Here is a 26,776-nt window from a genome sequence, read left to right on the forward strand (position 1 = left end):
TTTGCCATGCCAGATTTGGCTGTCTGCATACCTATAAAAACAATTCAAAGTGTAATCCATTTGTTGTAAAGTATTTTCCAATATCATGAAGATACATCATTAAAAACTTTCATCTGTATATGAAGGTCTTTCTTGAAGTAAATTAACAATGAACTTGTTACCCAGTATGTGTTTATTTATTTTAAAATGTAGAAATTTGAATTAGTCCCCTTTCTTATATATATACAAAACTGAAAGTTCACAGTTAGTAAGATCAGGTAACCCAAGAATTATTCATTAATTATAAAGCATATAAAGGAGTTAATTGCTTCAATGTGAAAAAAAAGTTACTTTTAATTTAAAAGAAAGTTGCTCAAAATATGACCAGAGGGAAATTTTATTTGAAGCTAAATAAACATTGAGTCACCTGAATTCAGTTTATCATTCAAACATTTAATTAAAAAAGATAACCTTGAAAATATGAATAAATTACAGTTGGTAAACAGGGAATCATACAGAGATGAATTGATACGCAAGAGTACTGTGCTGTAAACAGTTTTAACAGTTCAGACAATGTCACACATAAATGAAACTCAGCAATTTGGAAATACAATTTAAAACTCATGATACTCAGATTTGCCACTGAAATACATTCATTAATTTTCACAATACATTCTGGGTGAGAACTGTTCTTACTTTTTACTTCACCACTGCAGACATTATTTAAAGTAATAAGGGGGTGAGTCAGATGAGTTCACTGTCATATCAACTGGATGTTTAACAATTTTCACTTTGTGCAATCAGCTGTGGACATTCATTTAAGAACAGTTTCTAAAAGAAAAATCAGTCTTTGCACTCAGTACTTGTAAAGGAATTTATAAGTTGGATTCCAAAGCCTCACTGTATCCGTATTTCCAGTTCACTTGCGCCGCTTATAACTTCGATGCCGGTCCTCATCACGAGGATGATGTTCTCTGAAATTATTCATCAAAAATGTTACATTTTTACAGATACACACAAGGATTCAATTGTCTGCAAATGAACTACTTCCCAATCAGAGATAAACCTACTTCTCTCTTCTTTTTCTTGAATCTCTTTCTTTTTCCCAATCTGGACTTCTTCTCCGGTCACATGGACTTTGGCTGCGGTTCTTTTTCCGGCTGTCATGTTCTACAATCTTACTACTTCTGGTAGATTTAGATTCCATTGAAGGAGACCTCTGATCACCAGATCTTCTATAACAGAAAAACATGCACCCATGTAAATGCGAACTTTAACACAAGGCTATTTCTGCAATTAGAGAAGTAAAATGAAAAGGTGATTTTCAATTCATGTAAAGTGAAAGGAGAATGCTGCAATGTTGCCAATAAAGGTCAGCAAAGCAATACTGATTCCACATTCCTTTCTTCATCTTGGGACTTTCCCACTACTCCTGTCTCAAGCAAGGTGTGACCTGCTTCTGGGGTTTTGCTCACTATGATATGCCATAGTATGGACCACTTGTCATCTGGCTACACAAGTAGGATGTAGCCTTTAGTTTATTATTTCCTCAATCTTTCTATCTTCTAACCTTCACGAAATTTAGAAATTTGTTACGCACAGAAAACAGTCAAACTTCCATATTTACATGATAGCATGTGCCAAGGTCCAGTTATACCTCAGCAGGTTTATTCGGGAAGGTTATCTGCAAATGCCTGTTAACCACCACAAGTGGGGACAGGGTGCCCTCTAGATGGTAAATAACGGAGGTTTCACTTAATTCCACCAGAAATATGAAATCAGAAGGTCTAAACATGTTTTTCAAAGTTGTTGTTTGCTCAGGAAAGCTAGAGTATCCTCAAGAAATGCAAATAAATTCTTACATGCAGTTCTGGATTCAAATACAGCATGAATTGGCCAAATAGTTGTAATGAATTGCTACAACTAGTTTTGAACGTATTTTCTATTTACATGGTGAAGGACTCGTTCACATTTACGAAGACAATACAGGGTTTACGCATCAATAACAATAGTGTCCATGAGTTCATTTGACATTGCTAGCCTATTCACCAATGTACCACTCGAGGAACTCATGCACATCTGCACTGCAGCAATATATCAAGTAGATGCTGAGCCTAGTGGAGATGCAGCAGCTCTTACAAACATCTCTGTTAGATTCCATGAAACATGTTTTTTGATGAAATAGCACAGAACCACTTACATATTTATGATATGGTAGATGGATACGTTTGCCATATTTGAATCCACAACTAAGCACAAGAATTTCCTTACATATCTCTGTGGGCTCTATCAGGTTCAGTACTATGAAGTGGCTATTTATAAATATATTTTATTTTAAAAGAGCTATTTCATTTACCATTGTAGGAATTTAACATTTAGATATTTCTACTTAAACAATACTGTTTGAATTTGTTTTCCTGATAAATGAAGTCCTACAGAAACTGATTATAGTTTCAATATTGGCTCCTATGAGTGAATGTACAGCATTCAAATTTAAATGACACTACATCTCGTACAACAGTCAAATGGTTGACCTTATATTTTGGACAGTGAGGCTCTATGTTGTTGCATATGTGCTTCAAATTCTTCAAATAAAATGTAACTTTAGTATTTGAGTAAAAGTTTAATCATTTAGAAGTTTTGCCAATTTTCTTTAGGTATTTATTGCATATTTAAAATAGAGGAAGAGTAAAGGATTATGCACTCACTATCAACATGCCACCTCATCCTTTATCTGAATTTTAATCACTCTTGTTGATTGAATGAAAACAATTTCAACAGACTGCATACCTGCGAGAAATTGAAGAGCTTTTCAAAGATAATGAATAGCTCTGGTCATCATGCTCTTCTGAGTTCCCAGAGTCATTTTGGTCTTTCCATTGTCTTGAGAGTTCTTCCATATGTACACTAATAACATCCCTAATTATCTGTAAATTTAATTGTAAAATAAACAAGATTACATTTCATAAACGATAAACTGACAAGTGTGCAAACAACAACTTTGAAAACATGCTCAGACCTTCTGATTTTATATTTTTTGGTGGAATTAAGTGAACCTCCATTATTTACCTTCTAGAGGGCACCCTCTCCCTACTTGTGGTGGACAACAGGCATTTGCAGGTAACAAATCAAAAGTGCAAAAATTATGTTTAAAACAAATGGGCACTAAATCCTTAACTTTCAAGTTGATGTTTGGGTAATCTTTCAGCAATGTGGTCGAGATTACAAATAACATAGATTAAATTCCGTGTCTAAAAGTGATTAATGTGTGTCCCAATTTTCAAGGAGAATAACAACTTCAGAACTCTTTCTTTTTGCTCTAATTGAGTAAATTACAGAATACATAAAGTTTGAGAGAAGATTTGTAGCTCGGGTGCTCGTTGCTGTGGTTCTGTTCGCCGAGCTGGAAATCTTTGTTGCAAACGTTTCGTCCCCTGTCTAGGTGACATCCTCAGTGCTTGGGAGCCTCCTGTGAAGCGCTTCAGTGGTGTTTCCTCCGGCATTTATAGTGGCCTGTCCCCGCCGCTTCCGGTTGTCAGTTTCAGCTGTCCGCTGTAGTGGCCGGTATATTGGGTCCAGGTCGATGTGTTTGTTGATGGAGTTTGTGGAGGAGTGCCATGCTTCTAGGAATTCCCTGGCTGTTCTTTGTTTGGCTTGCCCTATAATGGTAGTGTTGTCCCAGTCAAATTCATGTTGCTTGTCGTCTACATGTGTGGCTACTAGGGATAGCTGGTCGTGTCGTTTCGTGGCTAGTTGATGTTCGTGGATGCGGATCGTTAGCTGTCTTCCGGTTTGTCCTATATAGTGTTTTGTGCAGTCCTTGCATGGGATTTTGTACACTACATTAGTTTTGCTCATGCTGGGTATCGGATCCTTCGTTCTGGTGAGTTGTTGTCTGAGTGTGGCTGTTGGTTTGTGTGGTGTTATAAGTCCTAGTGGTCGCAGTAGTCTGGCTGTCATTTCAGAGATGTTCTTGATGTATGGTAGTGTGGCTAGTCTGTTGGGTTGCGGCATGTCCTCATTCCGTTGTCTTTCCCTTAGGCATCTGTTGATGAAATTGCGAAGATATTCGTTTTTGGCGAATACTTGTATAGGTGTTCCTCTTCCTCTTTTTGCAGTTCTGGTGTGCTGCAGTGTGTTGTGGCCCTTTTGAATAGTGTCTTGATGCAACTTCGTTTGTATGTATTGGGGTGGTTGCTTTCATAGTTCAGGACTTGGTCTGTGTGGGTGGCTTTCCTGTGTACCTTGGTGGTGAATTCTCCGTTTGGTGTTCTCTGTACCCTCACGTCTAGGAATGGGAGTTGGTTGTCTTTTTCTTCCTCTCTCATGAATCGGATTACTGTGAGTGTGGAGTTGATGATCCTGTGTGTTTTCTCTATTTCCGTGTTTTTAATGATTACAAAGGTGTCATCAACGTATCTGACCCAGAGTTTAGGTTGAATTTGTGGTAAGACTGTTTGTTCTTACACTACAGCGGACAGCTGAAACGGACAACCGGAAGCGGCAGGGACAGGCCACTATAAATGCCGGAGGAAACACCACAGAAGCGCTTCACAGGAGGCTCCCAAGCACTGAGGATGTCACCTAGACAGGGGACGAAACATTTGCAACAAAAACTTCCAGCTCAGCAAACAGAACCACAGCAGAATACATACAAGCTGATAAAATGGGTTATACTTCTAGTTTGCTGCAGAAATAATGTCTTCCACAGAAAAATGCAAGGATTGCAATGCTAGATACCCAGTTAACTCTTTGTTAATACCTTCATATTATTATTCTTTTGCAAGCATTTTGTGTCCTCCATCTATTCTTTATTTATTGATGAGGCATATTAGATAAACAGGGAAAGAACTGAGGTAAAGATAGAGAGAGAAAAGGGAAATACAGGACATTGCATCATTAACTTACAGATACTTACCTCTGTGTAAGATTTTTTCGTTATATGAACATTCTTGGCTCTGTACGATTGACGACGACGTTTATAATCTCTCATTTCAGCAAGAATTTCAAGATGTGACTTTGGTCCTTTCTGTTCATCATCTGTGTTTAGATGTGGAAAACGTTTTATAAATACTGATTTTATATATAGAAAAGGGGCTGTAAAATCAAAGTTTTATCCAAGTATGGGTTATACATACAAAGCAACTTCCAATAACTATTAATCTACATGAGAACAATACTATAATTCCATAGTTCCAAACATTATTCGACAATATCTGGATAGCATAGTTGTGTTATAATTATATCTAGAGACACTCAATAAGTGAACAGAAACTCTCAGAAGTATTTCATTTCAAGATGACCAAATGACCCTACTTATTGCAACCACATGCAATAATTTTCATCAATAATCGGTACAAATTGCCAGAGAATAGGTTACTACAAAGAATCAGTAGGATCACAAGTGAAAAAAGAAAAGTGAGAGAAACAGAACAGGTCATGCAACCCCTTGAGCCTGTTCCACATTCAATAAGACTATGCCAGATATATGTCAACTTCATCTATTGTAACCCTCAATATTCTTGCCTGATAAAAATCTATCAATCCTGAAATTTTCAATTGACCTGATCTGAAAAGCATTCTTTTGGGGATATTCCCACTGAATAGCTTAGCTCTGATTTTACATACAGTTGTTCTTGACTTGCCCACCTGCTCCATGTTACATGTCAATTCTTTTGATTGTTTTTAAAACCTCAATCCAACTCCTCAGATTTAAATATTCAAGGAAACAAACAGAATCTGTGCAACTTGTCAGAACAATTCAACATACTTCAGTGCATGTATTACTAAAGTAGAATGCACAGAAAATAAACAGCCCAATTAGAGCTTTATATAACTGTAGCATAATTTTCATTTCATGTGATTTCACCTGCTTGAGATAAAGGCTAATATTCATGAGCCTTTTTATTTGTAACTGTCCAGTACTGCGTGATTTTTGAAATTTTAAACATTTCTACTCTTCCATTTCAGTAATTACCTTGATCTAGTTATATTATATCTAAGTTGGTTGACCTCATAGCTCTCTCTAAGGAACTCCATTTGTCAAAATTTTGCTGCATCACCATTAATCTATTCTTTGCCATTTTCTGCACAATTTATTATGCATAACAATTTTACAAACTTTAATTTAGAGCCATTTATTTTATTTGTAGCAATCATAATATTTATACATTCATTCAAATAAAGGATTATAAATAGTCTATCACAATTCATTAACAAAATTAACTATGCTATAATCTGAAACGAAAATAGAAATTGCTGAAAAATCTCAGGCCTGGGAGCATCTGTGAAGAGAAATCAGAGTTATATTTGGGACCTAGTGACCTTCCTTGATTTTATGTTATGACCCTATATGTTTTTATAGTCATAGAGTCAGAGATGTATAGCATGGAAACACACCCTTCGGTCCAACCTGTCCATGCCGACCAGATATCCCAACCCAATCTAGTCCCACCTGCCAGCACCCGGCCCATATCCCTCCAAACCCGTCCTATTCATATACCCATCCAAATGCCTCTTAAATGTTGCAACTGTACCAGCCTCCAATACATCCTCTGGCAGCTCATTCCATAGAGGTACCACCCTCTGCGTGAAAAAGCTGCCCCTTAGGTCTCTTTTATATCTTTCCCCTCTCACCCTAAACCTATGCCCTCTAGTTCTGGACTCCCCGACCCCAGGGAAAATACTTTGTCTATTTATTCTATCCATGCCCTTCATAATTTTGTAAGCTTCTATAAGGTCACCCCTCAGCCTGCGACGCTCCAGGGAAAAAAGCCCCAGCCTGTTCAGCCTCTCCCTGTAGCTCAGATCCTCCAACCATAGCAACATCCTTGTAAATCTTTTCTGAACACTTTCAAATTTCACAATATCTTTCCGATAGGAAGGAGACCAGAACTGCACACAATATTCCAACAGTGGCCAAACAATGCCTTCTACAGCTGCAACACGACCTCCCAACTCCTGTACTCAATACTCTGACCAATAAAGGAAAGCATACCAAACGCCTTCTTCACTATCCTATCTACCTGCGACTCCACTTTCAAGGAGCTATGAACCTGCACTCCAAGGTCTCTTTTTCAGCAACACTCCCCATTAAGTGTACAAGTCCTGTTAAGATTTGCTTTCCGAAAATGCAGCAGCTCACATTTATCCGAATTAAACTCCATCTGCCACTTCTCAGCCCATTGGCCCATCTGATCCAGATCCTGTTGTAATCTGAGGTAGCCCTCTTCGCTGTCCACTACACCTCCAATTTTGGTGTCACCTGCAAACTTACAACTGTACCTCTTATGCTCGCATCCGAATCATTTATGTAGTCAGAGGTCTAAAGCACAGAAAAAGATCCTTCGGATCATTGAGTGTGCTCCAATCAAAGGCAAGCATCTAACTACTCTAATCCCATTTTCCAGCACTTGGTCCGCAACCTTGTTTGTCTTGGCATCACAAGCTCAGTGATTAGCACTGCTGCCTCACAACGCCAGGGACCCGGGTTCGATTCTGGCCTCGGGTGACTGTCTGTGTGGAGTCTGCACATTCGCCCAGTGTCTGCATGGGTTTCCTTCGAGTTCTCTGGTTTCCTCCCACATTCCAAAAGATGTGTAAGTTGGGTGAATTGGCCAAGCTAAATTGCCCACAGTGTTGTTAGGTGCATTAGTCAGGGGTAAATGTATGGAAATGAGTGTGGGTGGGATACTCTTCAGTGTGGACCTGTTAGGCTGAAGGGCCTGTTTCCACACTGTAGGGAATCAAATCTAAATACATTTTAAGATGCATGAGGGTTTCTGTCTCTGCCACCCTGACAGGCAGTGAGTTCCAGATTGCCACCACCTTCTGGGTGAAAGAAAGGTTTCTTCATATCCCCTCTAAAACTCCTGCCCCTTATGTTAAATGTGTGTCCTCAGTCTTGATTCTTCGACCAAGGGAATAAATTTATTCCTGTCTATCCTGTCCCCCAACCTCCTCGGTCTCATCTGCTCCAAGCAAAACTACCCTAGTTTATCTAACCTCTCCTTCAATGCAACATCCTGAAAATCTCTTATGCATCCTCTTCAGTGCTATCACATTCCTCCTATAATGTGGATTTCAGAACTGCACACGATACTCCAGCTGTGGCCTAACCAACTTTTTATATGGTTCCAGCACAACCTCCCTGTTTTTAAACTCTATGCGTCAGCTAATGAAGGCAAGTATTCGATTTGCCTTGTTAACCAGTTATATATATGTCTTGCTACTTGAAAGGGACTAGAGCACATGTACACAAAGGACCCTCTGATTCTTACTACTTCCTAGGGACCGACCATTCCCTTTTATAAAAGTTTTGAGTCACATGAAAATAGGAAACAGATGATCGTTGTATTCTATCCAACACCGGTACTTCAAATTGGGTATTGTTTTCTTACAATATTATATGAATACACTGGCTATTTTAAGCTAAAAGTTAAAAGAAAAGTTAAATACAAACCTCGGCTGAGTTTTGCAGCAAGGTCCACGTATAAATCACCATCATTTTCAAAAGATTTAGTTCTTTGCTGACTGGTTTCTCGAACAACATGTTCATAGATAGCTAGGCGATCAGCAGGAGTTAGGTCACAGATGAAACGCTTATGATTCTCAGGAACCTCACAAGGTACTGACGAATAATCACCTATGTATATTAACAGTTTACTCAGTTACTCCTAAACTTTACATAATTTTCCAAAAATTGTGCAAATGTCCAATTCCCGAATGAAAATGGCCTATTGTATGCATATAACACAAAAGAGAAAGCATTTATTTTTATATTTCATAAATTCAGTGATCAAAAAATCTAGTGATGAGCAAGTATGTTTTCAAAATTGTCAAATTTTGAATATACAAAAATTGTTTCACATTTACAGCAAGTCCAGTAGTATTGAGAATATAAACAATCTTGATATAATTAGAGTTCCAAAGCAAATCCTCAATACCAAAGCTACCATGGCATGATCAGGCTACTAGTTAGAACTCTTGGAAGTATCAAAACCAGCACAACTAACTGGAACACTTCCACTGAAACTACAAGCTTTGCGCGTTACCCACGGAAAAACAAAAAAGCTTTAACGGCCTTGGATGAGTGTTGATTTAACCCAAGGGGACACCAGAGACCTTATGATCTACAGTCAAATGCTCTACCACTGAACATACTCAAAGCAATCTGGTCACATCATTGAATAAACATTCAGGATAATTCTACAATAAATGCTGACAATAGGGGCCAGCATTCACAAGAATATGTCCAGAAATTCTCAGCATGAAACCTGTGACTTCTCCTCAATGTTCTCCTTATTATGAGCATTAAATCACAGAATTATCCTTTCATCAGTTACCAACTGCAATATATCAAAAGTCCAGATTATTCTATTTGAGCAATTAAAAAATGGAATGGAAGTAGAAATTGAAACCCAGGCAAAAATATTAGTTTACAAAGCAGCTTTTCATCCAAAAAATATAGAATTCTGTGTTATGAATACACAATATTACACAAAGTCTGAATTGTTTCCAAAATAAAATTCAGGATGGCATTAGTAGTGGAATGCATCAGTCCACAGACTTCTACCTTCTCAAACCTAATCAAATTCATTCAGATCATAAAAAGCAGATAGAAAAACAAGTTTAAAAAAAAGAATAACCTCTACACCAAATTCAGGCCGTTTCACAATCTGACATTAAGTGTTATTGGTAGCACTAGTGAAATGACAACCTTGATTATGTATCTTGGGAGATCAGTAAGAAGCATTGCAAAGAATAAAAATCACTTGTCTCTACAAAACTAAAATGAACTACACTTTAAATTCACTATTATGTGCTGTTGATAAATCAAGCTTATTGCAATAGATTTAAAGTAGGATGTTCTAAATATTTGTCAAAAATTAACTAAAATTGCAGTGAATCTGTCAAAAATTTGAGAAATCTGGGGAAAAGGTAATGCCTCAATATTGGGTCATCTAGGAAATGTTGAAAGGTTGGTAATTTAATGCAAAACACTGAAACCAAGAAGACACATATGAAAACATGCAGATTACGGGTTCTAAACTTCTTATCATAGTATCAAAGAAGCCTTTATATTTTGTGAAAAGCTATGATGTTTCAGCAGGGAGAGCAAATAAGACACCAGTTCCAGATCTGCCCAGTGCAATTTACCTCAAGTAACATTACTTATATAATTACTTACCCAAGATGCATTTATTACCATTATGCACTATCCAATGTTCAGTATGTTGATGAAGTGGGTGTTTTTCTTTAACTTTGTAAACTAGATCCATCTAGTTATTTATTAAAACCTCTGGACATGCTTTAATCAGCACAATGGCATGCAGCGTCAGCATTCTATTTGACCCAAAACTTCTGTTACCATAATCTCTTCAAGACTACCAACTCCTAATTCCATAACTCAGCCCCTTCTGCTGCTGAAATCTTGACATATGATTTTGTTACTTCTCCACTCAAACATTCCCAAGGCCTCCAGGCAAGTTTACTGTTCTCCAAAAATTAACATCCAAAGCTTTGCAACCTGCACTATAACTGGTTTTGTTCACTTGTGACTCAATGACAGGCCTTACCTCCAAATCCCTCAACACCTTGATTTTAAAATTTTCAATCTTCCTGTTCAAATCCAGCCAAAGCTTTGCCCTATGTCTCTAAACTATTGCATTCCTATGAACCCTTGAAAGTCCTGAACTCCTCCAACTTTGCTTTTTGCACACCAATTCCTTCAGCTTATTTTAGGTCGCCTTGCCACTGACTGTCCAGGCCTGATGCTCCAGAATTCCCTCCATAAGCTTCTTTAATTTTCACTCACAACCACTCCTTAAACCTTATATTTTTGACCAACTGGATCTAATCTTTTCTCCATTATTTTCTGTACTAATTTTCTGATGATTATGATTATGGGACATTTTATTATACTAAAGGCTTTACAAAGGCTGTTGTCACAGTTAAAATTCTTTGTTTTGTTTCCTGGTATGAATTCTTCACACATATTTAAGTAGGATATCAACCTCTACAGATAATATTTTTTGCCTTTAGCAGTCAATTTGCATGGCAACAACCAAAAATTAGATTTGAAAAATGTTAATTAATTATTGAAGTTCATCATCTTTTCTTGCGCCAGCTAATGGAGTCAGATATAAACAGACCTGTAAACAACAGATCTGCTAAAAAAGCAGTATATTCAAAGCACATTTATGTGTGAGTAGGTCTACTCAGCAATCATCAAGTACAGATCAAATTTCTTAATACAATAGTTTAATTTTATTTAACCAATCCATTAAGTTGAAGTTCATCTTTAAAGGATATAATAATTTTAAAAGGATACTGTATGACATCAAGTAAAATTCTGTGCAAATCTGTATATGAGGAGAACATTCTTTCATGTTCATCATTCCTGTCAAATATACTCACCCCTGTTACTGAAAGAGAAAAACCAAGAAGTTTAAATTATCATGTTCAAAAAGGAATCCAACTATTTAGTGAAATGTGCATCAACATAATTACAGTAAAGTAGTTTACTGTCATTGTAACAATGTTAGAACTATGTTCAAAGCATGAGCTGAAGTTTGTCGTTAGCTATAGGAACCAAAATTTAACAACTAGTGTGAAGGAAGCAAAATTTTAATTCCACATATTTGATAGGCAAAATCTTTTATGCACGTTGGGTGGAAGGGCACATATTGTGAAGCTTATGCAGCTACATTTCACATAAGTTGCTTGTTTTGTCACTTGTATCAGCCTCCAGCTAACTGCATACCTACTCTCCCTCATTGCCAACCAAATGTACTGAAATATCCAGAAGGGAAGAGAAAAAGGCATAACATGCTACCAAATATTATGAAAAAGATTTCTCTATGGTAACGATTATTACGAAGTTCGTGCAACTGTTTCAAACAAAAGAGAAAAAAAACAGCACCTACATCTCGCAAATGCAATACATTATTAATTGAGAAGAACAGCCATAATGGAGAGTTAACTAGGGCAAACATGTCTCTAATTATTAGTAAAGTAAACTAGAATACAACTGCAATTGTACTTTATTGCTCAAAGCCATTGGCAAATGTTATTTTGACATTTTCATTAGAGATAGACAGTCCTTTAAGAGTAGGAATTAAAATTTACAAAAAGATTTTCCTCACTCATCCAAACTGATGACAGCTTACATAAAACATAGTTTTTGGTTTTCTCTTGAACTGCATTTCTGTACTGCAAGGGTCAATAAGAGGGATAATCAAAATAGTAAACACAGAAATCCAATCTTCAACAAGGTAAAGGTGCCACAGTCCAACCAGACCACTGGGCTGCTCTCTCATTAGAGAGATGATTGGTGGTAGTTTAACCTGAGGGTCAACATGTCTGAAGTCAGGAGAGAGGTTGAGAAAAACAGTCCTCTTCAGCTGGTGCAGGAATTAATCAATGTTGTTGGTGTTACTCTGTACTGCAAACCTGCCATCCAGCCAATTAAACTAACCTACCCCACTTCCAACACATACACTACTACTGGCTAGTATAGGAAAAGTTCAGGTCAAGCAGGACACAAGTTTTAGCACTAAAGAAAACTGAGGTCTTGCTATACAATTTTATTGTGCTATTTTTAAAATGTTTTGACCACAAATGAAAGGTGAATGGCTTTTGACAAATACCGAACTCTGCAGACTTGAGTTAATTATCTCCATGTATTTGCATAATAGACTGAATAATTTCAGTCACAACCATAACAAGGATTAACAATAGAAGGCATGATTAATTTCAACAGAGGGCATTTACCACAAATTACAGGATTAAGTTATGATTGAACTGGAATAGCTATCACGACTATTAAAACACAAGGTTCTTCTGTCTGCTGATAAATAGTTTTGGACATCTCCTTAATGGAGAAAGACAAGCAGTACCAGGGCTTCTCACATTAAAGAGGAAGAAAATGAAGCTGAACAGTGTTGTTATTGTGGTATTTAAAGCCCTCAAAAGGAATAGATTAAATAGATTCTAAAATGATTTTCTATATTAGTACAAGGAGAAGTCAATTTCTATTCACTTTCAGGAGGATAAAAATACAGGTTTAACATACAGCTACTTTTGAGAGGATGTCTGAATCTTTAAACAAAATTTCAGACATTTTTGAAGACAATGCTATTAAAGGGCCTCAGAAACGGGTCTGAAATCTGTTAACTTTGAAATAGTGCACACAACATGGGCCCATCTTCACCTTTAAATTGGTTCACAATTGTCTCGTAGCTCAACTTGTATCTTTATTCTGTGATAGCCTCATCCAAGAAAAACAAAATAATTTTAGTCTTGATAAACTAAAGCAAGCCAAATCTTTCGTTGTGCGTAAGAACTAGGAGAAGGATTAGCATCATTTAATAATATATCTTGAACAAGCTAGACATTTGAAGTTTAAAAAGAATTTCCCAAGAGCGTGTCCTGAAATTGTTCATAATTGTTTTTGTCTTCCCTAGAATTTGCATTAGTAGCAGTGACAAAAAACATGCAGGAGATCGTATCTTTTAATGGACAGAGCGATTATTGATAGACTTGATGTGCTTTATCTCAATGTTCAAAATAGTAATGACATTTTAATCTCTCTGCACATTATATACATATTGATAGGTAGCAATTGAAAGATGAAAGCCTGGTCTTAATCAGTTATCACTGATAATATAACTAATAGTTCAGCCAAAAGGCTTGTTCCAACTATTTCAAGAAGACTATTTTACAGTGGCACCATCTTGTGATTAGGGATGCTAACTAACAGGAGAAGGGCTTATGCCCGAAACGTCGATTCTCCTGTTCCCTGGATGCTGCCTGACCTGCTGCGCTTTTCCAGCAACACATTTCCATGCTAACTAACACCCTATTTAAATAGCAGTTTTTTAAAAAAACTTCAAAAGCCTATTGAAATCGTATTCTAAGCAGATGAGAAAAACATGAATACTCTCACCTTGAGAAAACACTTTATCTTCTTTTCCAAATGGAGCTTTACTTTTTGCTTGTTGAATTATCTGAGCTTGCAAATCTTTATCTAAATAGAACCAAAAACGATCCCCTCAATTCTCTGTTTTGCACAGTGCATTTCATACACAAACAAATCAAATATTCAAAAAAGTACACTGAGACTGTTTGTCTTTACTCAGAAAGTGTACCTAATTGTGTTTTTAACATGGAAAATGTAACATCCAGAATACGAATACATATGCCCAGAGAAAAGATTCAAACGTTAACTACACGTTAGAAGTGTCAAGCCTTTAGCTCCACAATCAGCAACTAAAATAATCCTGTTTTTTAAATGGGGTTTGTTGATACTCAAAAGAAATTCGAGAATTCATTGATAGAAAGATCATATTTGAGACAGAAAAACTTTCAAAATATAGATCATACAAAAAACTGATGCATTAGGGATTTCTATTGAGGCAAAGACTAAAATACAATACTTTGGCAACCCAATACTATTTGTCAACTTTCTTATGGCACCACATAGCAAGTGTTCCAATAGGATTTCTCCCCAGGCCCACTGACCACCATATTCTATAAAGGATATAGAAGGTACTGGAAAAGTTGCAAAGAAGATTCACAAGGATGATACTGGAAATGTTGGGTACACATTCTTCTCTTGAAGTGGAGGCTGAGGGGAGAAAATTATGGAAGGTTTGAAGAGACAGAATTACAGACAGAACATTTCCTATAGTGAAGAGGAGACTAATTAGAGACCATTAATTTAAGATCATCACCAAGAAATCCAGTAAAGAGCTAAAGGAAAATTCTTCACAAAGAACGTAGAAAATACAAAACAGACTATCATAGCATTAAGAAGTGAATGGTGTTGATGCATTGAAGGAGAACCTGGTTGAGCATACGTGGGAGAAGAAATTATAAAGGCTACAGTGATAAATTTAGAAAAAGGATAAAATGGAAGAAGGCTGAGGTGCAGCATGAGCATTGGTCTAGACTGAAGGCCAACTGGTCTGCTTTTGGGCCTTATATCCTCCAATTCTTTGTAAAATAGGTACCTATCATTTCTAAGTTTTAAGTGTGTAGTCATTAATTATTACAAGCTTATTAAATTTAATGAAATCAGTTTATCAAGAAAATGAAACCTCGAAGATACACGAGTAACCTTGAAACCAATGTTGTTATACTTACCCATTTTGAATGCAGATACCACAGTATTCTCATAGGCAAATGAGGGATCATACATTTCAGCCTAAACATTAAAACAATCAAGAAAAGATCATAAAATTAAAACATGAACTTACACAGAAACGAAAACTTAAAGATGAGCTATGATTGATTACTTATTAACAATCATATTTAACACATTCCCAAGAATTCTGGGATAACCTTTTAATGTTAGAAACATTACTCTTTGCATCTAAAATACCAATCAACATGCCTTCTAAAAAAAGGATTGTCCTACAAATATGTCTATTCAAGTAAATCATTTTTAGATTTTACTATTTCACAAAAATCACATTTACCAAACTTCATGTACTAGATACTTCACTACAAACCCTGACTCAGGTATAACAAAGCATTCTTAGCATGTGGGTCCTTTTTATTATTTCAAAAATGATTTACATTTTAGCTTACATTCTGAAAGGGAAAGGCAAAAGCAGAAGGGTAATGTTGAGTTTCACTGTGAAAATAATTCAGGGAGCTCTCTATGATTGATACAGTTTAAATAGTTGTATGGCAATAGTAATGTTCTAAATTCTATCCTTTATATATAAATATCTATGCTGCAGATAAAAACCTGTATGTTATTCTCTCTCTACTATTCCAGATATATTACTCATAACCCATTCTATTCCATGGAGCCAGCAATGCTAATTAACTTCAACAGGAAATGGATAAAAGAGCTGAAGTCGCAGATCAGAAAAAAATACACCACCTGAAAAATCACTATGGAAAAATACCATGATGTGACCATCATGGAATAAATGAACTGATTAAATTTAAAGGGCAAATTGCAACATTTTTACATTTCTAATCTGCATCTCTGATACAAAAATTATCACTTTCTAGAAAATTGAAAATCATAAAGTTATTTGAACAAAAACTGATTTGCACCTGGATTATGCCATGAACAATTAGTCAACTATATTTTGAACACTTGCATACAGACCTCTTCTTCTTGACAATATTCCAGCTTCCTCAGCCTACAAGATGCAGTATGTTTTTCCAGTGATGATTTTAAAAGCCTGTGATTCGCATCGAATGGGCAAGTAACAATGGGATCAGGCTGAAAAGATTATAGGGAAGAAAGGGTTACATCCAAGATATTTCTAAATTGTAATATACAGAGAAAATAAAGCTCGATATAAAACAAAACACTACATTCAGACAGAGCTAAAAGGAAAGTTTAACCTAATGAAACCCAATAATCCTTCCCATTCCTACAAGGTAAAATTGGGTTAAACACCAAAGAAAAGTGTCATATGACACAATGCCCCTTCACTTTATAATAAATATTCTTCCTTTTAATTTAATTCACAACCTGATGTGTTAATAACTTGTACTTTTTCAAAAACTTTTGTTACAAGTTACATCTGGTTTATTGTTTACAAATATGGTTTCATTTTAACCTAAAAATATTTGTTAGTTGTATCCAAATTCAAAAGCGCTTTTAAAAAATGAAGTATTTGTGAAACATTATAATTGTTGTAACATAAAGCAATAACCAAACTATAAATAGCAAACTTCCTCAAACAAAGTTATACTCACTGAATAACATGTCCTTTTAGAGAAATTTTAACTGCCAGTTAAAAATGGCAGTTTACTTTTATGTTCTTCTTCCAAATAGAACCATGGCATAATTTATTCTTATCCAAGAGGGCAGACAGGGGCCTCGGCTTAACTGTCATCACATTTTAAAACTGGATATACACTTGAGTTTCTGTAATCTACAGGATAATGGGCCATGAACTGGAAGGTGGAATTAGACTGAAAATCTCCTTTTTGGCCTGTTTGGACATGATGGAATGAATGACCTCCTTCTATACACCATTCTTAGACAATACCTTCTAAACCCATGACCATTTCCATGTTGAAGGACAGGGGCAGTCTACACATGAGAAGCCACCAATTTCCCCTCCAAGCCATTCACCATCTTGAATTGGAATCATATGACTGTTCCTTCACTGTAAATGGGGCAAAATCCTGGAATTCCCTGCTAAGGGCTAAGTGGGTTTACCGATAGCACACTTTAAGCAGCAGTTTAAGAAAGTAGCTCACCACATCTTAAGGACGAGGGATAGGAAATAAATGCTAGCCCAGCCAGCAATGTCCACATTCCAGGAGTGAATTAAAAAATCATGCTCAGTTATGCACAAGGAGTATCAACCTAGATTTTGCAATGCTTGCGAATGGAACTTGAAGTTCTCAATCTTGGGACTCATGCAATAAATGCAGCCTACTGGCCATAGTTAAGTGTTTTTTGTTTTAAATGTAGAAGGTATAAAAAGTAAAATACATTTTAAGATATAGCACATCTTACGACAAGCAATACTTTGGTTAAACCTCTTCTACAACAGTGAATCCTAAAAAGCCCAACTGTATAGCCTACAACGATTTGCAGCACAGAAAGAGACCAAATCAGCCCAAAACCTATCCAGTCTAACTCCACCTTTCAGCTCTCATTCTATAGGCAGGTTTTGGGACTACAAATGCTTAAACACTTTATTTTAAAGTGGTAAGGGTTTCTGTTCTACTATTGTTTCAGGCGAGTTCAAGGCCCTCATCACACAAGTGAAAAAAAACTCAACCTCTGCCTTGTCCTGACTCACCTACTATGTGCATATTATAATTTATCCAGGTAACTACTGCACGTGCAAATATATATAAAATCGACCAGTCTAGACTGTGTATTGACTGCAGATCAGGTTTCTCTGATTTACACACTATCAGAATACCGTGATGTGGAGATGCTGGTGTTGGGACTGGAGTGGACAAAGTCAAAAGACATTAGGTTATAGTCCAATAGGTTTATCTAAAATAATGACTTCACTCGACGAACGAACATGCTGAAAGCTTGATTTTAAACAAACCTGTTGTACTATAACCTGATGTCATGTGACTTCCGACTTTATCAGAAAACCGATTGCACACGCGGCCTCTCCTACACATAGGTTTATGACAGCAGAGGCCTCGTCAATTGTATACAAGAGTATGTACGATCTATATGTAAAGGCTGGCTGCAGACTAGACCTCTCATGCAAATTAGATATATGTTTATATCAATGTGTACACTCTATAACTGGGCTAATTGCAGACTGTTCCTCCTCTCCCTACAATGGGTACATGTGTGATCATCGTAATGGGCCTCTCATACCGGCTCTGTCCCGGCAAGAGGGATGCCGAGGCCTAGACTCTCTCCGCTCCAGCCCAGCTCAGACAGGATGCCGTTGATGGAGTGACCGCATTCCCGCGCGAACTCAGACAGTTCGCTCACGCGCTCCAAACGGCTCTGGAGCCTTTTCGAATATTCGATGTTGGCCTCGACCGCCGCCATTTTACAGCGAGAGTGACCGGCGGACGCGGCTCTAATCCAGTCACAACCAGTTCCCGATCAGTCAGATCTACACACTGTTCCCTTCGTAAAGCAAAAGGAGGAGGTACGGTACAAACTGATTCAACAGTGCGCCCCGCCCACATTAAAAAAAGAGCTGCAGTTCGATCAGGGAAAGACAAGTTGCATTGACGTAGCGCCACTTGAGAGCCAATGAAATACTGATTGGCTGTTGGTGCTTGTGATTCAATCTGGGTACAGCAAACAATAATGTAATAATATGATCGGCTACTTTGTGATGTTGAATATGAATACATACCTTTGCAGGATAGACTAAAACAGTTTATTCACTAATGGAAAACAATAGCTACTTTAGCTTTGTATATCCATATATAAAAGGTCGCAACAGGCTGCTGTCCCTTTTTTTCCTCTGTGAATGTTACACAATGCTCAACACTCTTGTTTCCCAGTTTATTAACAAATCTTGTTTAACCGCTTGTTAGGAAATATCCTCTTAAGAACACCTTTCTTGATTGAAACATTCAAAACATAGGGGGGCATGTACACAAAAATGTCTTGTCCCATTTTAAGAGAGTACTTTGTTGGTAGTACCTTCTGTTCACCAAGGTTGGCAGGGGGAATATGCATTGATGTTATTGGTCAGTTTGTACCAAAATCATATTTGTCTGTGAAATAATTGTATAGAGGCTGGTATTCCATCACTAAGTCACCTTTATTTACTTGCGCACAGTAGACTGGTTGTAGCCAGCCAGCTTAGAGTCAATCCCCCCAACTGAGAAGATGCTAAATCCCCTGTTTATAATATATTGCACCCACTGCTTCACCTTTATCTATCCTACCTGTAAATTTGCCAGGCATAATTTCCCCTTTATGCTCGATCATATTATGAAGTTATAAATGCCACCTTCTAAATCACGAGCTTTTCAACAATGCAAGCTAAATTAACAACTAAGATTACAGAACTATAGAAATAATTATGGTAAACATGCTGTAATGTCTAGGCTGTTGAGCTATAGAGTGCTGAATGAGTGGCAGGAACGTAATAATTGGCCTCTGCAATCCTGGACCATTTAGTTAAAACCAAGTGATGTTTCTGATTCTAATTGCTAGTGGAGGATGCATATTGTTAATGTTGGACACAGATAGCATTAGCTTAACCATTCATGGTTAAATAGCCAATTAACAATCATTATTGAGACATGAGAACTCAAAGTTTGGGTGAAGATTTGTAGCTCGGGTGCTCGTTGTTGTGGTTCTGTTCGCCGAGCTGGAAATTTTTGTTGCAAACGTTTCGTCCCCTGTCTAGGTGACATTCTCAGTGCTTGGGAGCCTCCTGTGAAGCGCTTCTGTGGTGTTTCCTCCGGCATTTATAGTGGCCTGTCCCTGCCGCTTCCGGTTGTCAGTTTCAGCTGTCCACTGTAGTGGCCGGTATATTGGGTCCAGGTCGATGTGTTTGTTGATGGAGTTTGTGGATGAGTGCCATGCTTCTAGGAATTCCCTGGCTGTTCTTTGTTTGGCTTGCCCTATAATGGTAGTGTTGTCCCAGTCGAATTCATGTTGCTTGTCGTCTGCGTGTGGCTACTAAGGATAGCTGGTCGTGTCGTTTCGTGGCTAGTTGATGTTCATCAGCGCCACACTAACAGGAATCCGATTCACGAGAGAAGAAGAAAAGGATAACCAACTCCCATTCCTAGACGTGATGGTACAGAGAACACCGAACGGAGAATTCACCACAAAGGTATACAGGAAAGCCACACACACAGACCAAGTCCTGAACTATGAAAGCAACCACCCCAACACACACAAACGAAGTTGCATCAAGACACTATTCAAAAGAGCCACAACACACTGCAGTACACTAGAACTGCAAAAAGAGGAAGAAGAACACCTATACAAGGTATTCGCCAAAAACGGATACCCGCGCAATTTCATCAACAGATGCCTATGAGAAAGACAATGGAACGAGGACATGCCGCAACCTAAAGGACAAGCCACATCAGGAGCATTTCCGAACTGACAGCCAGACTACTGCGACCACTAGGACTTATAACAGCACACAAACCAACAGCCACCCTCAGACAACAACTCACCAGAACGAAGGACCCGATACCCAGCATGAGCAAAACTAATGTAGTGTACAAAATCCCATGCAAGGACTGCACAAAACACTATATAGGACAAACAGGAAGACAGCTAACGATCCGCATCCATGAACATCAACTAGCCACGAAACGTCACGACCAACTATCCTTAGTAGCCACACACGCAGACGACAAGCAACATGACTGGGACAACACTACCATTATAGGGCAAGCCAAACAAAGAACAGCCAGGGAGTTCCTAGAAGCATGGCACTCATCCACAAACTCCATCAACAAACACATCGACCTGGACCCAATATACCGGCCACTACAGCGGACAGCTGAAACTGTCAACCGAAAGCGGCAGGGACAGGCCACTATAAATGCTGGAGGAAACACCACAGAAGCGCTTCACAGGAGGTTCCCAAGCACTGAGGATGTCACCTAGACAGGGGACGAAACGTTTGCAACAAGATTTCCAGCTCGGCGAACAGAACCACAACATGAGAACTGCTGCTTGATAGGGACACAAGAACCTTACTGATGTTAGTGTAAAATAGAATGTGTCAGTACCTTTCACATTAGAGGAGTGGGAGAAAAAAAATTAAATCATGTTGGATTTCTAATTTGATTTTTTTTAACTTCATAATTGAAATAACTGCACAGAGGCTTGGTCCCATCACCAAGTCATCCTTTATTTACGAGTGCACAGTATACTTACTGTGGCCAACTAGCTTGGAGTCAAATCCCCTGGTTTTTTTAGATCCCTTGTTTATATTGGTCAGCTAGGGTTTCCTGACTGGGCTTGCTAACCTGTGCCAATCAAGGATCTCAGTCAAGAAGATCCACCTGGTTTCAATCATTACATTCCTTCCCCCGCCACAAAAAAGCCCGAGGATGTAGGCCAGGTTTGTAGCTTTTCCTACAATGTTATTGCCCCAAGTCCGGTTCCTCTGCCTCGGACTCTGACACGAGCGGTGTGTAGCCCAGCTCTTGCGCCCGGAGCACCTTAGGAGAGTTTTCTCATCTTCTTCCGGCAGTAATGGTATCAAGGCTGCATTCATCGTGGACTGTGTCTTCCTTCAATATCCCTAGCAGGAGTTTATGATCTGTGACCATGACAATTCCCATTTGTAAAGGTACTGGTGGAACATCCTCACACCACAGGTGACTGCCAAACCTTCCTTCACTATCTGGGCATATTTTGTTCGGCATCAACCAAAGTTCAGGAAGTATACGCTATTGGGTTTTCCTCTTCATTGGGCAACCGGTGTGCCAACACATCCCCTGATACCATATGGAGGGGCATCACATGTCAGCATCACCTCACTTCGGATTGTAGTGAGCCAACACCTTAGATGACGATAGCTGCTTTTTGGCTATGCAACCATTTACAAGGCTGACCCTTGTGCAATAGCAGTTGTAAAGGTGCCAAACGGAGGCCAAGTTACATTTGAATTTTCCATAATAATTCACTAACCCAACGAAACACCTAAGTTCCGGTACAGATGTGGGAGCCTTTTATTGCTCTCACTTTCTCTTCCAATGTGCGTAACCAGGTTTTGTTAACTTTGTAATCCAAATAGCTCACTTGAGTACCTGGAACATATATTTTTCCCTTCTAAGGCATATGCCTGTCTGGGAGAAACCTTTAAGCACTATGTTCAAGTTCTCCAAGTGCTTTTTATTGTTCTTCCATTCCAGATAAATGACAACGTGGGGTGGCCCTTGTCGAATGTTCTCCGTCATCCGCTGGAAAAGAGTGCAGGTCGATGATACTCCAAATGGCAGTCTTGTATATTAATATGAACCCTTGTGAGTGTTAATTGTGGCATACTTCTGGGACTCTTCATCCAGTCACAATTGCAGGTAGGTATTGCTCATGTCCGGCTTCATAAAGCACAGCTCACCCCATCACCAACTTTGCTTACAAGTCCTCTTTGTGAAGGATTATCCAGTTGCAAGAAGCGGTTTATCATTTGCTTAAAATCCCCACAAAAACAATCTGAGCTGACAGGCTTCACAACCGATGCTGCCTATTCTGCAAACTGCATTGGTTTGATGATTCCTTCTCTCTCCAACCACCTGATTTCCATCTCTACCTTTGCCCACAAAGCAAATGACACTGGGCGGGCTTGCAAAATCATGGAATTGCTTCTTGGTCAACATGAAATGTGGCTTTGGGCCCTTTGATAGTCTCCTGGGTATTTCACTAAGAGTTGACTGAGGCAGCCATTTTGTAATTGCAAAGTGTTGAGCTAATCTAAGTAAATGTTGTTCAACCAATTCTGACCCAGTAGGCTGAACCTCTTAGTGGTAATTGCACCAACTGCTTCTTATAGGCGACTGGAACCGAAGCCATACTCTTAATGGTTCCCCAGTGTATATTCTTAGTATGGCTAAGGTCTTGCGCAAACTTAAGGATTGAAGCACCAAGCGAATCTTGTTAAAGACAGATTCTGCAAATACTGACAGAGCTGCTACAATGTCGACCTCCAAAAGAACTGTGTGACCATTTAACCAAACATTAATTTTAATAGAATTTGAATGTCACAAAGCAATTTAATTGTTCCAACCCACATTTAAAGGGTCTTCCCAGAGTGTCCATTCTCCTGGATACTGTTCAATGAGTTTTCTTGCTCAAGTCAGGCCTTGTACTACTTCTTTGCTGTTTTCAAGTCTGCATACCAGCAGCAACTACAATGGCTTGCCGCCCCAGATCCTGAAGAGCCTTTTTAGCCACTTGGCCAAAGCTTGGCTTTTTGTGAGATGCTGCTGTGGGATGGCCTGGTGTCCCTCTGCTGAGGAAATGCCCTGCAATTGCCTACTGTCAAGTGGTGTTCCCCAAGCGCAGTCAGATAAATGAGTGTATCCAGTTCCATTGGGATGCCCTGTAGCTCCCACGCTTCACTTGCCATATTTTCTGATAACAAAGTCAGCTGTAGTGCCTGTTTGAAGTCTAGTTGAGCTCCAGCTAATAGGCACTTCTGCATGGTTACATCAATAATCTCACATACCAAACGGTCTCTCAGCATCTCATTCAGGCTTAACCCAAAAATCACATGCCTCTGTCAATCATTTTAATATCATCAAAAATCCAGATACAGATTCTGCTCGTTCTCTAAATGCCAAATAAAACCGATAGCATCCCAGAATTAGAGGAGGTTTGGGGTTACAATATTCCTTAACCAATTCCATCAACTCTTGGAACATTTCAGTGGTGTTGCCTCTGGGAAAGTTAAGTCCCTAACAACAGAAAATGCTGCAGGTCCACAGCAGTCAGAAGGAAAACCTGTTGCTTTTCATCTGCCCAAATGTCATTTGCCCGGAAAAAATATCACATCCGTTCCACATACATGGCCCGGGATCAAACAAATCAAGCTTCCTTAATCGTGTCATGATGCCAGAATGCTTACCCCAACTCCAAGATGACTGTTGCAAGCAAATGTTCTTCACGAATGTAGTTTTCTTCCTGTCGCCACTGAAATAACTGTCCAGAAGCAGATATCCCATCACCAAATCACCCTTTATTTTCTTGTGCACAGTAACTAGCTATGGCCAGTCAGCTCAGAGTTGCATTGTTTGGATCTTTGGGGGAAAAAGTATGAAAACAACAGCACTTCAAAATGGAGGAAGACAATCAAAGGCAAGGTCCACATGGTCAGAGAAAGAAACCTATGCTGCTGTCTGACACAGCTGTGAATCTGCACAGTTACTGCCTTTGCCTTTGCTGTTTGAGTTCCAGTATCAGTGGACATTGGAGTGTGTCTTGGAAAAATTAATAAACAGCAAAAGTCACAGCTGACTTTGGAGGAACCTCTTTAGAGGAGCTCACAGCACAAGAACAGATAAGTGCATAGTTTTTAAGTGTAACCTTGCTGTAAATCTACAATAGTGAGTAGAGTGAGTTCTTTCTTGATTATATATTTTATTGAGTTCTGTGTCTTGATTAAATATTAAATATATAAGCCATAGGTATTATTGTGGTTCTGTTCGCTGAGCTGGGAATTTGTGTTGCAGACGTTTCGTCCCCTGTCTAGGTGACATCCTCAGTGCTTGGGAGCCTCCTGTGAAGCGCTTCTGTGATCTTTCCTCCGCCATTTGTAGTGGTTTGAATCTGCCGCTTCCGGTTGTCAGTTCCAGCCGACCGTTGCCGTGGTCGGTATATTGGGTCCAGGTCGATGTGCTTATTGATTGAATCTGTGGATGAGTGCCATGCCTCTAGGAATTCCCTGGCTGTTCTCTGTTTGGCTTGTCCTTTAATAGTAGTATTGTCCCAGTCGAATTCATGTTGCTTGTCATCTGCGTGTGTGGCTACTACTGAGACAGAGACAGTATATTCCTGTTAGGGCCAAAGGCAATGCAGGTAGGTGTATTAAATGCTGGTTGAGTTGAGAAATTGAGGTTTTGGTTAAGAGAAAGATGAAAGCATATATCAGGTACAGACAGCAAAGATCGAGTGAATCCTTAGAGGAGTATATTTAAGAGGGAAATCAGGAGGGCAAAAAGGGGACATGAGATAGCTTTGGCAAATAGGGTTAAGGAGAATCCAAAGGGATTCTATAAATACGTTAAGGACAAAAGGGTAACTAGGGAGAGAATAAAGCCCCGCAAAGATCAGCAAGGAAGCCTATGTGTGGAACCGCAGGAGATAGAGATACTAAATGAGTATTTTGCATCAGTGTTTACTGTGGAGAAGGCCATGGAAGATATAGAATGTGGGGAAATAGATGGTGACATCTTGAAAAATGTTCATATTACAGAGGAGGAGGTGCTGGAGGTCTTAAAATGCATAAAAGTGGATAAATCACCAGGACTTGATCAGCTGTACCCTAGAACTCTGTGAGAAGCTAGGGAGATGATTGCTGGGGCCCATGCTGAGATATTTGAATCATCAATAGTCACAGGTGAGGTGCCAGAAGACTGGAGGTTGGCTAACGTGGTGCCACTGTTTAAGAAAGGTGTTAAAGAAAAGTCAGGGAACTACAGACTGATGAGCCTGACATTGATAGTGGGCAAGTTGTTGGAGAGAATCCTGAGGGACAGGATTCACATGTATTTGGAAAGGCAAGGACTGATTAGGGCTAGTCAACATGGCTTTGTGCATGTTTCACGAACTTGATTGAGTTTTTTGAAGAAGTAACAAAGAGGATTGATGAGAGCAGAGTGGTGGGCATGATCTATATGGATTTCGGTAAGGCTTTTGACAAGGTGCCTCATGATAGACTAGTTAGCAAGGTTAGATCTCATGAGCTACAGGGAGAACTAGCCATTTAGATAGAGAACTGACGTGAAAGTAGAAGACAGAGGATGGTGGTGGAGGGTTGCCTTTCAGACCGGAAGCCTGTGACCAATGCTGTGCCACAGGGATTGGTGCTGGATCCACTGCTTTTCATCACTTATACAAATGAATTGGATGTATACATAGGAGATATGCTTAGTAAGTTTGCAGATGACACCAAAATTGGAGGTGTAGTGGACAGTGAAGAAGGTTACCTCAGAATAAAATGGGATCTTGATCAGATGAGCCAATGGGCTGAGGAGTTGCAGATGGAGTTTAATTAAGTGGAGTCACAGGTAGATAGGATAGTGAAAGCGGCATTTGGTATGCTTTCCTTTATTGGTCAGAGCATTGAATAAAGGAGTTGGGAGGTAATTTTGTGACTGTATGGGGCATTGGTTAGGCCACTTTTGAAATATCATGAGCAGTTCTGGTCTCCTACCTATTGGAAGGATGTTGTGAAACTTGAAAGAGTTCAGAAAAGATTTACAAGGATGTTGCCAGGGTTGGAGGATTTGATCGATCTGGTGAGGCTGAATAGGCTGGTGCTGCTTTCGCTGGAGCGTTGGATACTGAGGAGTGACCTTATAGCGGTTAATAAAATCATGAGGGGCATGGATAAGGTAAATAGACATGATCTTTTCCCGGGGATTGTGGGGGAGTCCAGGATTAGAGGGCATAGGTTTAGGGTGAGAGGGGAAAAATTTAAAAGGGACCTGAGGAACAACGTTTTCACAGAGGGTGGTGCATGTATGGAATGCCAGAGGAAGTGGTGGAGGCTGGTACAATTGCAACATTTAAAAGGTATCTGGATGGGTATGTGAATAGGAAGGGTTTAGAGGAATATGATCAAGTGCTGGCAAGTGGGACTAGATTAAGTTAGGATATCTGGTCGGCATGGAT

General features: G+C 38.9%; 1 protein-coding gene and 1 long non-coding RNA gene across 2 annotated transcripts; one reads left to right on the plus strand and one right to left on the minus strand.

Annotated features, from left to right (window-relative positions):
* Positions 1-411: 411 nt before the first annotated feature.
* On the minus strand, positions 412-18,559 carry snrnp48 (small nuclear ribonucleoprotein 48 (U11/U12)). The gene is made up of 9 exons (XM_043688581.2): positions 18,314-18,559; positions 16,109-16,225; positions 15,127-15,187; positions 13,928-14,008; positions 8,441-8,623; positions 4,898-5,019; positions 2,770-2,906; positions 1,050-1,214; positions 412-953 (listed from the first exon to the last, which is right to left on the minus strand). The coding sequence occupies exons 1-9, from the start codon at positions 18,491-18,493 to the stop codon at positions 899-901; spliced, it is 1,101 nt and encodes a 366-aa protein (XP_043544516.1). The 5' UTR covers positions 18,494-18,559; the 3' UTR covers positions 412-898.
* On the plus strand, positions 18,416-25,365 carry LOC148150141 (uncharacterized). Its single transcript, XR_015756959.1, has 3 exons — positions 18,416-18,596; positions 22,297-22,461; positions 24,138-25,365. It is a non-coding gene; the product is annotated as an uncharacterized LOC148150141 (long non-coding RNA).
* The last annotated feature ends 1,411 nt before the right edge of the window (positions 25,366-26,776 follow it).

The sequence above is a fragment of the Chiloscyllium plagiosum genome, unplaced genomic scaffold (genome assembly GCF_037043375.1).
Source record: "Chiloscyllium plagiosum isolate Xiang-an unplaced genomic scaffold, Cpla_swu_hap1 HiC_scaffold_4, whole genome shotgun sequence".
In the NCBI taxonomy this organism is placed as follows: domain Eukaryota; kingdom Metazoa; phylum Chordata; class Chondrichthyes; order Orectolobiformes; family Hemiscylliidae; genus Chiloscyllium; species Chiloscyllium plagiosum.

Bases quoted from the DNA above. Each gene is read 5' to 3' on its own strand.
- snrnp48 (XM_043688581.2), bottom strand. From the start codon at position 18,493: ATGGCGGCGGTCGAGGCCAACATCGAATATTCGAAAAGGCTCCAGAGC. The intron at 16,226-18,313 runs GTATGAGAGGCC...TAATCTTTTCAG, and splicing joins CTCTTGCCGGGACAGAGCCG to CCTGATCCCATTGTTACTTG. The intron at 15,188-16,108 runs GTCTGTATGCAA...TTTAATGTTTAG, and splicing joins AATATTGTCAAGAAGAAGAG to GCTGAAATGTATGATCCCTC.